Below are 15,523 nucleotides of genomic sequence, written 5' to 3'. Positions count from 1 at the left end.
AAAAAAAAAAAAAAAAAAAAAAAAAAAAAAAAAAAAAAAAAAAAAAAAAAAAAAAAAAAAATATTTGTTTAAAAATTAAAGGTAGCTACTAGAAAAATATAATAGAAGATGCACAAATTCCAAACCCTTTATTAACCCTTATGGCACAGACCACAAACTATCCAATAAAATCTACCTCCTGTTGTCCATAGTCATCGAACAGAAGCTGGCAAGTAGCTGGCATGCTACGCATTTCCCATCCTCCTCTGCAATAAGGCTTGCCCCATGTGGCTGAGACTCTCAGTGGCATCTGAAGGGAAGTAATGTGCCTTTTCCAGGCCAGTGCCTCCCCCTCCATGCTTTCCGTCCCCTTGCTGTGAGCCGGCGCAAGAATGTGGCTACAGCGCAGTCTCAGCCATGAAGATAGCACAACACGCAAAGAGATGGTAGAGAAAGGTGATGGAAGGAGCCTGGGTCCCTGAATGATCCTGTGGAGCGGAGCGACTTGCCCACCTGGAACTTGAGCTGTTACACAGGAGAGAAATAAACTGTCTCATTTAAGCTAGCGCATTTGGGGATCTTTTTGTTATAGCAGCTAGTATCACTTTAACTAATATAACTCATTTGGGGTTATAGGAAACTGCCTCCAGTGATATCAGGGAAAGATTTCCAGGGAAGAAAGAAAGAAATGGAAGCTAAAGTGGTGCGTGAGGCTCTTTTTGGGACACCTGACAACACACCAGCCTCAGAGGTTTTGGGGTGAGGTGGGAGGAAGATCTCCATTTTCAACAAATATTCCTAGTCATGATCTGATCTTGTTTGGGCTGATCGCACCTCCAGGCTGCAGTGACAACAGTCAGGATCATGGACTTTGACCCTCTCTCAGTCACTAACTTACATAGTCTGCCTGTGTAAATTACCTCACAGCTTAGACTTGTACTGTTTTTAAATTAGGCAGAAGCAGGGACAGGAGGTAGAAGCAAGTCTCTCCAGGGCCCTTTCCAGTCCTGTGGTGTATGATACCAGGCCCAGCTTAGAGGGAGAACAGGACAAGGACTCAGGTCTGACTCCTTGGGTCTAAGCTTTTCCCTGGGACCTGCTGGATTAAACGTTGACTTTAAGGGGTTAAATGTTGGATGCAAAAATGTCAGCAGGGAAGGTACCACACACAAGCCAAGAGTTGGTGGCTGGTTTGAAGTTTTACAAGCCAATCCTGTGAACAAGTGATAGGGGAGGATCATCCTGGGATGTAAAAAGTTCGATGAGAGGTCAAATGAGGTGTAGTGGACAGGCCATCCACACTGGGTATCTAGGACAGGGAGCCCGCAGCATCCTCTCACTAGACCACTGAAGCATCTCCACTTTAAACTACAATTCCTGCTTAAGACCTGATCTCGTGTGGGCTCAGCCCAACTCCTCTGTGCCTCTGCTGAGCATAAAAACATGCAGCTTTGATCCCTTGGGACTTACTGGCTCCAACAACAAGTCAGTGTGGATATGAGACTTTGAACCTTGCTTGATTTCTCAACTCGATGAATGAGGACAAGGAGGAGGTGTGGAGAAGCAATCTGGGTGAGAGGCGGCTGGAAGATCCCAGAAGTTGGATAATTTCAAAAACAGCCAGCATCTCGGCTGAGCTGCCATCTGAACCTATCTGAAGTTCGGTGCAGAGTCCAAGGGAGGGGTAGAGCACATTCATCAACTGGGCTTCTCGGCCAGAGCAGGGCACATCCCCAGCACCCAGAGGGAGGAGGAAGGGCCCAGCCCCACCCCCAATCTGGCTCACTCCCCTTCCCCTCTGCCTCCTTCCAAGCTGCTTCTCCAAACCTCCCAAGGCAGCAAAGACAGAGCCTATTTAAAACAACCTCCAGAAGGTAATTAAACAGAGCCTGAAGGGGATCCTTCTGTAAGGCAAAGAATGCCTCCATAAAACAAACAAAAAAAACTTCCTAATTTATCAGTTGGGCCAATCACATTATACCTCACCATTAATTTTGTAACCATGGTTACTCCCAGGTAACATGTACCTTTTGCAAGTCTATGTCGGGTGAGAGTACCCCCAATTCTACAGATTCACGAAAGAGGAGACTCTTTGCCCAGTTCTGCAGCATGGCACACAGCAGTAGTTGCAACTTCCCTATACATGCAGCTTGTTCCTATACAGACTCGGGTTTAAATTCTAGATCTCCCACTTGCTGGCTGTGTGATTTAGGGCAATGTACTTAATCTTTCTGAGCCTCCTCTTCCTCATTTGTAATATGAGGATGTGAATACTTTGAAGGTTACTGTAAAAATAATTCATTTATTTAACAGATTCACTTATTAAACAAATATTTATTGAGCATCTAGTATGTGCTGAGCACTGTTCTAGGTGCTAAGGATACATCAGTCACAAAAAACAGACCAAAATCTCTGCTTTTGTAGAGTTTACAGGGTTGCACAGACAGATAAACAATAAGCAACACAAACAATAAATAAGCAAATTCTCCGACATATTAGAAGGATACGTGCTTCCGGAAACTAGGGAAAACAGAACAGGGTAAGAGGATAGCGATTGTGAACTGGTAGCAGAGATGGAGATTACAGACATAAGGTGGTTAGGGTGGGTCTCATTGAGGTGATATTGGAGGAAACACTTGAAGGAGGGAATGAATCAGGCAGCTATCTAGCGAGAGATTGTTCTGGCAGACAGAACAGCCAGTGCAAAGGCCCTGAGGCAGAAGTGGGCCTATCTGGCAGGTCTGAGAGACAGCAAGGAGGCCGGTGTGACTGGTGTGAACTCAACAGGAGAGAGCAGTAAGAGACAAGGTCAGAGAGGACTGGGGGCTTTGCAGGCCAGGTTAAGGACTATGGCTTTTACTCTAAGTGCAAAAGAGGAACACTATTTCCACTAGAGCAGTGATTCTCCACTAGGGGTGGATTTTGCATCCAGGGGACATTTGGCAACATCAGGAAACATTTTTGGTCATCATGACTGGGGAGGAGAAGCTACTGGGATCTAATGGGTCAAAGCCAGGCATGTTGCTGAACACCCTGAGTACACTGGACAGCCCTTGCAAAAAAGAATAATCTGGCTCCAAATGCCAATTGTGCCAAGTCTGAGAAGCCCTAGAGCAGAGGAACAAACAATGTCAGTATAATTTCACAGATCACTCTGTCTGCTGTATTGGCAATGGACAAAGGGACCCAGGTAGCATGGGAAGATCATCCGGGAGGCCACTTAAGGGACCCAGCCCACAGATGCATCTACAGCACTCAGTACGACACCTAGCACATCATACAAATGACTTAGCTTACACTCATCAGTTGTCTGTTCTGTGCTATCAGTTAGGGCCACGCTGGGGCTGGCCCAGAGGGGAAGGGTGCTGACCAGGATAAACAGGGCTTGATGCTAGGAGTAGGGGTAAGACTAATGGGTCAGCCAAGCCTTCCCTTCAGCATCTGACAAACTTGCTGACACCCACAGAAGACTTGGGGCACAAGTATTTTTAAGCCTCTAGTATTTGCTCAGCTATTTTCAGCAAAGCCCAAACACAGCTGACCCCATTTCCTTTCTGCCAGAGAAGACTTGGAGGATCTCTGGCATCCCAGCAACTCCTTCTCCTAGGCAGGTCACAGACAGAAATCCATCCTGCATGGGGGCTCTGAGCAACCCACACATTCATTATGCTGGCTACAGGGTAGGCACTTATGAAAGGTTGGCTGGTTCCCGACCTCTGAGGAATGTGGAATGATGGACAAGTCCCACCACTCAGGAGCTACAGTGGTTCCTAGTAACCTGCTCACCACACTCCCAATCACTCCAGTCGCTTCCAGGCTGGTTTCCGTAATAGCACTTACTCCTCCCAGTCCACTCTGGCACTGCCACCGACTAATCCTACCACAATACCACGGTCATGCTACTCCCTTGCTCAACAGCTTTCAGTAGCTTCCTCTTACCCCATACAACGCATCCAGCATCTCTGCCTGGTTTTCAAAGACTTTCACAATCTGGCCTGTACCCTCCAACTTCCTTCCAGCTTTCTCTCTCTTAACTATTTTCTCTCTGTCTCTCTTACTTCCAGAAGATGTCTCTCCCATTAGATCTAAGAGGCTCAGTATCAGATCCCTACCCACCACATACCAGCTATGTGACCTTAGGCAAATAATGCAACCTCTCTGAGTCTAAGTCTTCTTGCCTGCAAAATAGGGTTGATAAAGGGTGTACCTACTGACAAGTTTATGTGAAAATTAGCTGAGCTAATATGTGCAAAGTGCTGGTACTTATGATACAATACCCGGCACTTCAAAAGCATGCAGGGAATAGTGGCTTGCCATGGGGAGGGGGTCTTCCATATTTAGCTCCACCCACCTCCATCCACACCAAACCATTCTGGCAAAGCCCCAGCACATACAAGTGTACAGATCAGAGTCAACATTCAGAAATTTAGTTGGCTGTGTCCATGCTTACATTTTTGTGCACACTATGGCTTTGTTTTTTTTAACTGATAGCTACAGTCCTTATTAGGGTTCCTAGCTCATCAAATTTTTACCTGCTAAACCCAAAAGGTAAATTAGACTCATTTTATTTTGTCCTAGGAGCCAGTGATTCATTGATATAGCAACCTTTTTATTTTTTTGAAACAGTCTCGCTCTGTCACGCGGGCTGGAGTGCAGTGGTGTGATCTTGGCTCACTGCAACCTCCGCCTCCTGGGTTCAAGCAATTCTCCTGTCTCAGCCTCCCTAGTAGCTGGTACTACAGGCGTATGCCATCACGCCCGGCTAATTTTTGTATTTTTAGTAGAGACGGGTTTTTACCATATTGGTCAGGCTGGTCTTGAACTCCTGACCGTAGGTGATCCACCCACTTCGGCCTTCAAAGTGCTGGTATTACAGGTGTGAGCCACTCTACTCAGCTGGTATAGCAACGTTTTAACAAGGTAATGGTCCTGGAGAGAGCAGGCACACACAACAGAAGACCAAACCAAGGCCATCAGTAGGGAACAAACTATTGATACATTTGCGCACACCTGCTGGTGAGGTGTTGTACCTGGAAGGCAGGTTATATGACAAGTTGGGTAGCAAAAGAGAGTGTCACAAGTTAATCAGTCCCGCCCACAACGTCAGGATGGCCTGCAGGCCTCGGGACCCAGTTGCAGGTTTCTAGCCCACACACCTGCAACGGCATTAGAGCAGCCACAGAGCCCAGGTGCAGGCGAGGCTGCTGTCCAGACTGAGACCAAGAACCACCCAGCTGCTTCAGATGAGCAGGGCTAGCCTGGGCCAGGAAGAGCAACAGTTAATTATGAATTGCTAAGCCTCCCCAAGCCCTGAGCTGCCATGTCATCACCCATCCCCTCTGTTCCTGTGTCTGTGGAGGCCAGAGGAGGGTGTAGATTGGCTGACTGAAGACCAGGGAGGGAAGCATTTGTGGGAGCTGGTGCTGGGGAGCCAGGAGGCTGGGGGAAGGGAGGGAGAGGGAGGATCTGCCTCTAGGGGTCCATAGTGGCAGGCTCACACCTAGAGCACTGTGCTACCCAGCCACCAGATGGACACTGCAGGCATCACCAACAGGAGCCAGAATCGGGAAGCACAGCTAGTGCCAAACCACCCCCCAGTTCCCCTCCTCCCCAGCTCCCTGGAGGCACATGGGGGCTTTCAGGACAGAAAACAAAAGAGGCCCAGGAAACAGGACAGGCAGCTTTAAGCTACTGAAGGGAGCAAAGAGGAGGAAATGTGGCTTCATTCTCCAAACTATGGGAGCTGGAAGGGATCCCGAGAGGCCAACCTCAGCAAGAAAGGGGCAGAGCGGAGCTTGGGCCGGGAGCAAACACAGGGTCAGGAGGGCATAGAGGCAGGATCTAACTCTCACAGATCTGAGAAAAACATGAAAGGGGCTGGGGACTGCTTCGGCCTGGATAGGGTGGGGCACCAGGTCACACCATCCAGGCTCTTAGGTGCTCATGGCCAGAGAGAAGTCACACTGCTAGGGAAAGAGGAGATCGCAGCCTACCCTCCTGGCTGACGGCTGCCCATGACTCAGCATGCAGTGTACACGCCTTCAGGTGAGCCCTGTGTAAGCAGGCACTGCAAGTCTGTCACTCCCTCAGGGCTCTGCACAGTGGCATCTGGCCAAGGTGCTGCTTCCACTCATGCATCTGCCCTCCATTCCCATCACCATGTTCCAGTCTGGCACATTCGCCCATTCCCTCCTGCAGGGTCTTGCTCCCTCTACCTCTAGCACAGTGTGTGCCTCCTCGCCTGGACCACCTCTACCCGCTCTTCACCAGCCCTGTCAGCCCTCACATCTCAGGCAAGAAATTTCTTCCAGACGCCCCGAGTCTGGGAGGGTCACCCCTTCCATAGCTCTCCCACGGTATCCTGTGCTTTCACTGTCACTGCCTGGTTTCTGGTGGTGCAGATTAAGAACCTCATCCAGCTTCCCACCTGCTCTATTTCCCCAAGCCCTACCCTCACATCTGGTCCATAGTGACGGATAGAAGAGAAAAAAGGTGAGAAAACCTACGTGTCAGCCTACAATGCCTAACATTTGACTAAAAGTAGTTCCAGAAAGAAAGAAAAAAATGATGAAAGCAATTAAAAATTTTGCCAGAACTGAAGACAGGAGTCTTCAAATTGAAAGGGGTCATCAAGAATACAAAATGATACATTTTAAAAGAAACAGCATTGTGGAATTTCAGAAACAAATTTCACAGATAAAGAGAAGATCCTAAATATTTCCAAAGAAAGAAAACAGACCGCAAAGAATCAGGAATGAAACGGCATCAGGTTTTTCAACAGCTATATTGGAACCCAGAAGAAAATAGCGCAATGGTCTTCAAAATCTGAAGGAAAATGATTGTCAACCTAGAATTTTCTCCTCAGCCAAACTGTCAATTAAGGCTGAGTGCAGAATTATAATTTTTCAGACATAAAAAGACTCAAAACTTTCTTCTCATTTACCCTTTTTCTGGAAGCTACTAGAAGAGGTGTTCCGCCAAAATGATGAAATATACCAAAAAAAGGAAGACCTGGAACTCAGAGGTAGGCCCCAGAAAGAAAAATTTCAGGAAAACAAAAAGAAACTCAAAGACAGAAATCTTCAGATTGAAACGACTGAAAATACAGTCATGCATCACTTAACGACAGAGATATGTTCTGAGAAATGCATCATTAGGTGATTTCATCATTGTGCAAACAGCATAGAGCGCCCTTACACAAACCTAGATGGGCAAGCCTGCTACACACCTAGGCTACATGATAGGTATAGCCGACTGCTCCTGGCTACAAGCCTGGATAGTATGTTACTATACTGAATATACAGGCAACTGTAACACAATGGTGGATATCTGTACACATAAATATAGTGATGGTTCAATAAAAATATGGCATATATGATAAAAATTGGTCACCTGCATTGGGCACTTACCATGAGTAGAGCTTGCAGGACTAGCAGGTGCTATGGTGAGTCAGAGTGTATGATGGGTGAATGTGAAGGCCTAGGACATTACCGTACAGTACTGTAGACTTTATCAACCCTGTACACTTAAGCACACTCATTTTTTTTAAAATAAAAAATTAGCCAAGTGTGGTGGTATGTACCTATAGTCCCAATTACTCGGGAGGCTGACATGGGAAGATAGCTTAAGCCCAGGAGTTTGAGGTTACAGTGAGCTACATCCCCCACTGCACTCCAGGACTAGGTGAGAGAGCAAGATCTTGTCTCTTTAAAAAAAAAAAAAAAAAAGTATTATTTACTCAATAAAATGACCCTTAGCTTACTGTATCTTTTTTACTTTATAAAATTTTAAATTTTAACTTTCTGACTCTTTTATAATACTTAGCTTAAAACACAAACACGTTGTACAGCTGTACAAAAACATTTTTCTTTATGTCCTTATTCTTTATATCCTTATTCTATAAGTTTTCTATTTTAAAATTTTCAACTTTTTTTTAACTATTTAAACTCTTAAAACTAGCTAAAAACTAAGACACAAACGCAGGCCTGCACAGGGTCAGGATCATCAAGACATCTCCAGGCAACAGGAATTTTTCAGTTCCACTATCATCTATTTTTTTTTGAGACAGGGTATCACTCTGTCACCTAGGCCGGAGTGCAGAGGTGCGATCTCGACTCACTGCAACCTACAGCTCCAGGTTCAAGCGATCCCCTCAACGCCCGCCTCAGCCTCCCAAGTAGCTGGGATTACAAGCATACACCACCATACCTGGCTAATTTTAAAATTTTTATTAGAGACAGAGTTTCGTCATGTTGGCCAAGAGGGTCTCAAACTCCTGACCTCAAGTGATCTGCCTGCCTTGGCCTCCCAAAGTGTTGGGATTATAGGCATGAGCCACCATGCTGGGTCCCCATTATCATCTTATGGGACCACTGTCATATACGTGATCCTCTGTTGACCAAAATGTCATTATGTGGTGCATGACTGTATCGAAAGGCCATGGAAGGGTACAGTGGGAGTGAGAGATAGTACAAAGCAAAGTATGCCAATGAAAAAATCTGAGGTAGTTATTAACCCCGGATAAAACAAATTTGAAAAAGAAACATAATCATGATACAGCCAGTCTGACTATGCAGTAAATGTTATTTCTATAATTGTAACAACATGAAGACTGAATATGTATAGGCCCCAAAACCATGATAACTATTTCAAGAGTGGGTATGGATGGGGGAAAGAAGTGTGTTTAGAGGACTGGATGATGAGAGCTGAATCCTCAACTACCATAATAGATAATCCAAAAAAACTAATTGAGAAATAGCAGTATAGATAAGCATATTCATCTGAAATATAGACTACAGAATTCTATCTGAAGAACAGAGAAAAGTACTTGCTCCTAGGAAACAGGCATCGGAACTGGGGAGGGATGGGAAGCATATACTATTTTTCCTTACAAGCACTATTTTTTTTATTTTATTAATTTTTGAGACAGTTTCGCTTTGTTGCCCAGGCTGGAGTGCAATGGTGTGATCTCAGCTCACTGCAACCTCCACCTCCCAGGCTCAAGAGATTCTCCTGCATCAGCCTCCTGTGTAGCTAGGATTAGAGGCACACACTGACACACCCGGGTAATTTCTTTTGTATTTTAGTAGAAACAGGGTTTCACCGTGTTGCCCAAGCTCTTCTCGAACTCCTGAGCTCAGGCAATCTGCCTGTCTCTGCCTCCCAAAGTGCTAGGATTATGGGTGTGAGCCACCGTGCCCGGCCCCTTATAAGCATTTTAGTACTATTTGACTTCTTGAATTATGTACACACGACTTTGAAAATATTTAAATTAATGTTTGAAAAAGTTTTTTTTTTTTTTTTTTTTTTTTTGAGACAGAGTCTTACTGTGTCGACAGGCACCAGGCAGGAGTGCAGTGGCATAATCTCGGCTTACTGCAACCTCCGCCTCCCGGGTTCAAGCAATTCTGCCTCAGCCTCCTGAGTAGCTAGGACTATAGGCGTGTGCCACCACGCCCAGCTAATTTTTGTATTTTTAGTAGAGACGGGGTTTCACCATGTTGGCCAGGATGGTCTCGATCTCTTGACCTTGTGATCCACCCGCCTCGGCCTCCCAAAATGTGAAAAAGCTTTTGAAATAAAGTTAATGGGGTCGGGCGCGGTGGCTCACGCCTGTAATCCTAACACTTTGGGAGTCCAAGGTGGGTGGATCACCTGAGGTCAAGAGTTCAAGACCAGCCTGGCCATCATGGTGAAACCCCATCTTAAAAAAAAAAAAAAAAAAAAAAAAAAAAAAGAAAAGAAAGAAAGTAAGTTTATGAACAAAAACATAGACTTTGGCACATGAACCATCAGTCTCTGTAATCATTGAGTACTATATTCCCTTACCCCTCCACAAAACAAAACACAATCTTCAACATTTCAGGTATCTCTAATTCAAGTTCCTACATGATATTAAAAAATAAAATGACAGTATACTAGCCTAATCCTCAACATTCTCCTGGATCCTTCCCACCCTTAACCTGAATTTTGAACAGTGGTATGCTAGTTTAATAATCTGTTCTCTGGAGAAAAAGTCCTGATTTGTAGCATTTGCCAACTTCTATGGTAGAAATACTCCAATCATGGCTGATTCAAGCTCCCACTGTGTTGTCCCTGACTGTGGAATTGGCAAGAGATGCACACAGTCAGCTCTCGGAAGCCAGTGCAAGCCGGCCTCACCAAGCCACTGCCTTTGGGCCACCCTAGTCTTATCAGCCTCCATGTTTCCCACTGGACCTGGAGCACAGGAGAGATCTGGCCATCTCCAAAGAGCTTTTAGTCCACAGCGGTACGTACCAGCAGAAGTAGATACTGGAGGAAAGAAGTAGTTCTGGCTGCAGGGAAGGGGTTGTGAATGTATCATTCTCCTTCCCTTCCCCACTGGCCATCCTCCCACCTCCCACAGGGTTACCTGTTCATTGGTGACCCCCGGGCGCAGGGTCCCATGCTTATAGTCCTCCAGCAGCTGCACAGCCTCTCTGAGACGTCTCTGCAAAAGAAAGAAAAGAGACATTGAGAGGCACAGATCCAGGGCTCCTGCAAATCTTTCTTTTGTGGGATTACATCAGTATCAAATACTGCCAGCAAAAGGTGTTGGGCCTGCCCTCAGTTCATGGGATACACACAAAATAATAAAGAAATACCACCTAAATGTTCTTACTTGGCAGTTTAAAAAGTGAAGTAGAGCGATGTGTGCTTCCATGGTCATCTCTCCAAGATATTTTGTTGAGTGAAAAAGCAAATGGCCCAGCAGTATGATGCTGTTTCTTGTACCAAATAAACAACACACATATATAAAACAGGATTTCCTATGTGAACATTTATATGTATATGTCAATGCATCAGAAAAGCCCTAAAAGGAGAGCAACCAACCTGGTGGCTGGGATTACCTCGAGGTAGAAGGAAATGGCCAAGACTTGGCAACGGGTGTTAGAAGGAACTTTAATCTTAATTAACATTGAAAGCTTTTAGGCTGGGTGCAGTGGCTCATGCCTATAATCCCAGCACTTTGGGAGGCTGAGGTGGGCAGATCACGAGGTCAGGAATTCAAGACCAGACTGACTGGTGAAACCCCCGTATCTACTAAAAATATAAAAATTAGCTGTGTATGGTGGCACACCCCTGTAACCCCAGCTACTCAGGAGGCTGAGGCAGAAGAATCACTTGAATCAAGGAGGTGGGGGTTGCAGTGAGCCAAGATCGCACCACTGCACTCCAGCCTGGGCAACAGAGTGAGACTGTCTCAAAAAAATAAATAACAGCAAAAACAATAAACACAACAGTGATAGAAGGAAGCTCATACTAAGGTCCAGATGAGCGACCCAGACACCAAGGAAGCCCGAATAGGGGAAGAAACTCAGTGAAGCTGCCCTGTTCCCCTTTTGATGGAGAGATAAGGCTGGCTAGGCATGGGAGTGCAGAGACCTCAACATATGCCCCTTAGTCTAAAAGAAGAATGCAGTCTCAGGAAGGGCCCTCAGTGGGGCAGGCAGGATTTTCTGAGCTGGCTGACAGAGTGGAAAATGAACAGCCAACCCAGACAAACCAGTGAGGTCACCCTCGACCCCTCAGGCCTGCATGTGAAGCACCCGCATGTGAAACACTGTGGTGGCCAGCACTGGTCTAACCCAGGCCTGGCCCAAGACAGAACCGTAGGCAGTCTGGGGGCCAAGAACACTTTTCTTACTTGGAATAGCTTGAAGACTGAAAAGTACTGTCCCTTCCCTTCCAAATATGGAAGGGTCCCACAGTTCCTAGATTCCAAAGAGCCCCTGCTTCCTAGGTACTGTTCATTTCCAAAGTGGAGATAGCTTTGTAGTTGTTTTTATTTTTTCCCCATCGTACAAGTAATTCATGCTGTTTAAAGAAAATATCAGAAAAAACATGAAAAAGTACAAAAAGTAATCTTAAACATGTAAACACACCCCTGAGATAACCACTCCAAAAGTGAGGATGATTTTCCTTCTAGACATAATACGTTTATCAACAAAATTGGATCGTGTTATTTGTTTTAACTTGCTTAAGGTCACACAAATAGCAACTGGATGATTTAGCGTTTGAACCGAGTTTAGTCAGACCCCTCTCTGCACACCCCACCACACACCCCCTCAATACCCCTAAAGACTCCTAGTGATGCAGTGAGGCGCCCACCCTTAAGCCTGCCCCTCCCATCGTCTCACTCTCTGCGGAACTGGACAATGAATGCTCTACTTTCCAATGCTGAATGGTGAATAGCCCCGTGTTCTCATTATTTTTCCCACTCTAGGGATTCTCCTGAGTTCCTATAACAACCTGGCCAGATTCCATCTCACTTGACACAGTCATCAAAGGGAGCCCTCCTGCCAAAAGAATAAAATCCAAAGAGCCCTAATCTTGGCAAAGGGCATGGGTTGAGAATGAGATCCAAGGTTCCTGCAGACAAATCTGAGGGCCCAGGACAGAAGGAAGGTGGAACCTGCTTTTCTACCTCTGAGAGCTGCAGCCTGGCCTTGGACCTTAGGAAACCTCTGTCAAAGGCTGAGGGGCTGGGGCTCCAGGCCTGTGGGACAGGCAAGGCCCCAGGCCACCTGTCTGGAGAGGGCACTGTGGCCTGGCTGTTCTAGGGGCTGGTGCCCCCGCTTCAGAGAAAGGGCCTATATCATGGACACTTGGGGAATGAGAGGAGAGCCTCCCTGTTTAAACATGTCCCTGGACTGTGAGGCTCAGCAGAAGGGCCTGAGTATTTGAAGGGTGGGGAAAGGTAGGTGGCAGGGTGAACTCTGCAGGAAATCTTTTCAACCAGGAACAAACAGGCACCAGCCCCTGAACACAAAGGCTGTGAGGGATCCAGCTGGGGGTAGCGGGAGGACACAGCCCAGTATGCTGCTCCCAAACACTACTCCATTGCCAGCCTGCCAGCAAGTTTCACCATGAGAGTCCCTTCGTTTATTTGAGAGGAGGGTGGTCTCCAGAAGATCCCTCTGGAGGGCGGTCTCCAGAAGATCCCTCTGGAGGGCCTGCACCCGGGAGGTCTGCTCCAGCGGAACAGAATTTGAACAGAGAAGAATCCTGGCCCCACTGGACCTGCCTCAAGGCCCTGCGTGAGGGGGAAGGGTGGGAAGAGGGCAGGATACCTCAACGGAGGGAAATGAGGACAGAGGGACAAGGAAGAAAAAGAGGCACAAAAAGGAAAGCTAAGGAAGAGTCATTGGAAGCAAAGCCCATCTCTTCTTGGGGAGACCGTGCCCTGTTCACACGGGATGTAGATAAGATTACCTCTCCGCAGGTCCACATCTGAGAAACATGGGGGCCATTCCCTCTCTGAGAAAACGGGGGCCAAGAGGGAAGGGTACTTCCTTGCCCAATATCACGTGAACTAAAAAACTGTGGGGTGGTATGGGGGTGAGGAATTGGCAATGGGGCATGCAGGATGGCAGAGACGTTATGTTCCACCATGCCTTGATGGTTCAGTAGCTGTTCTCACTGGGCCAATCTTGCACCGCCGAGGGCAGGGCCGTGCATCCTTACCAAGGCTTGACCATTACTAGAGTCACCTCCAAGCAGTGGGTCTTGAAGGCCAAAGGTAAGTTATGCGCAGGCAAAGTCCCAAGCCTTTCTCCTGTCTTCCCTCAACCATCCCAAACTCCGTGTTCCCACCCAGTAGTCCTAGAACCCCCAGGGTTCTACCTGTCTGCGCTGGGATGGGTCCTTGGCTCCCATCAGCCAGGAGCCCACCCTCTGAGAGGCCCAAAGAAGGGGAACCAGAGACACATGGCTTTCCCTGCCCTGACCTCTAGTCACCTTAGGAGGCCAGGTGAGGTAAACTGATACAGTTCTAGCAGCATGACAGGTTGTGCATCCCTTCAGGAAAGAAACCAATCCACCTATCCCAAGAACTCTGAATACGACCATGGCTTCCAGCCTGGCTACCCTACTCTTGGGAGTTTATTCTAAACAGTAAATTTAGCAAAAACTACAAGTGATATGTTGGCTGGGTGCAATGACTCATGCCTGCAATCCCAGCACTTGGGGAAGCCGAGGCAGGCAGATTACCTGAAGTCAGGAGTTCAAGACCAGCCTGGCTAACAAGGTGAAACCCCATATCTACTAAAAATACAAAAGTTAGCCAGGTGTGGTGGCACATACCTGTAGTCCCAGCTACTCGGGAGGCTGAGGCAGGAGAGTTGCTTGAACCTGAGAGGTGGAGGCTGCAGTGAACTGAGATTACACCACTGCACTCCCGCCGGGGTGATAAGAGCTTGACACCATCTCAAAAAAATAAGTGATACATCTAAGACTGTTTTGTGCAAGAAAGCAAAAGATAAGAAACAATCTATCTGTTAGACCAAAAAGTGTAATGGGATGATTATTTATGCTACAAAACTTGATTTTTAAAAATAATAAAGACTTGGTGTAGTCCCAGCTACCTGTGAGGCTGAGTTGGGAGGATCTCAAGCTTGAGAGGCTAAGGCTGCAATGAACCATGATCGCTGACACTGTACCCCAATTTTTTTTAAAGTTATAAAGACTTAGAAATGAAAATAATAAAAAAAGTACGTGTTCAAGGTCATAACTGCCAAAATGTATGCAGATGGACAAGAACTTGAAGGATACTGACAATGGGTATGTTTTAAATTTAAAAATTCCATTAAATGTTTTAAAGTTACACTATCCAGTGCTGTCTAAAATACATTTTTTTCTGTTTTAGCTATTTTTCCTTTTCTAGAATACATTTAAATGAACATCCTCACTTGCTGCTATTGGGAGTATAAAAAAGGTTGGTACAATTTGCAGGACAATAATATGGTTTGGCTGTATCTCCAGCAAAATCTCACCTTGAATTGTAATAATCCACACATGTCAAGGACTGGGCCAGGTGGAGATAATTGAATCATAGACGCAATTTCCCCCATACTGTTCTCATGGTAGTGAATAAGTCTCACGAGATCTGATGGTTTTATAAATGAGAGTTCCCCTACACAAGCTCTCTTGCCTGCTGTCACGTAAGATGCGACTTTGCTCCTCATTCAGTTTCCACCATGATGTGAGGACTCACCATGTGGAACTAGGAGTCCATTAAATTTCTTTCCTTTATAATTATCCAGTCTTGGGAATATCTTTATTAGCAGCATGAGAACAGACTAATACAGTAAATTTAGAAATATTACCTAAAGTCTTTCATCTGGATATTCCACTTCTAGAAATGCATCCAAAGGAATTAAAGGAAGTACAGTGAGATTTTTGTCCGAAAATATTTATTGCAATATTATTTATGAAAAAGTCTTGAAACCACCTAAATGGTCAATAGAGAAAATAAGTTATACAGAATAACCACGTGATGAATTATTGTGCAGTTAAACACTTTGAAACATTTCATGACATGAAAAAATGTTCATATACTCATAAAGTATATACTATAGGTATGCATACCATGGATATCCATCTCTATATAAATAACCATGTATGAATCTATGTATCATATATATAAATATCATGCATATGTGCATGATTCCCTATATTTAAATAGAGATATAGATATATTCATATTATATCGTCATCCCAATTTTTTTTTTTTTTTTTTTTT

At 45.7% G+C, this 15,523-nt stretch overlaps 1 protein-coding gene across 7 annotated transcripts in view; it reads right to left on the bottom strand.

Moving 5' to 3' along the window:
• The window catches only part of SFXN5 (sideroflexin 5), a 129,130-nt gene that overhangs the window by 90,459 nt on the left and 23,148 nt on the right, over positions 1-15,523 (bottom strand). For 6 of the 7 annotated variants that reach the window (XM_017521955.2, XM_017521956.1, XM_037736120.1 and 3 more), the window contains exon 3: positions 10,373-10,450. In XM_017521955.2, the coding sequence (XP_017377444.1) occupies positions 10,373-10,450 (78 nt within the window). Of the gene's footprint in view, positions 1-10,372; positions 10,451-14,085; positions 14,110-15,523 lie in introns of those variants that run through there. The other variant, XM_037736118.1, reaches the window with a different exon arrangement.

Source organism: Cebus imitator, unplaced genomic scaffold (genome assembly GCF_001604975.1).
Source record: "Cebus imitator isolate Cc_AM_T3 unplaced genomic scaffold, Cebus_imitator-1.0 Scaffold23, whole genome shotgun sequence".
In the NCBI taxonomy this organism is placed as follows: domain Eukaryota; kingdom Metazoa; phylum Chordata; class Mammalia; order Primates; family Cebidae; genus Cebus; species Cebus imitator.
This window is presented reverse-complemented; position numbering and strand designations above follow the sequence as displayed.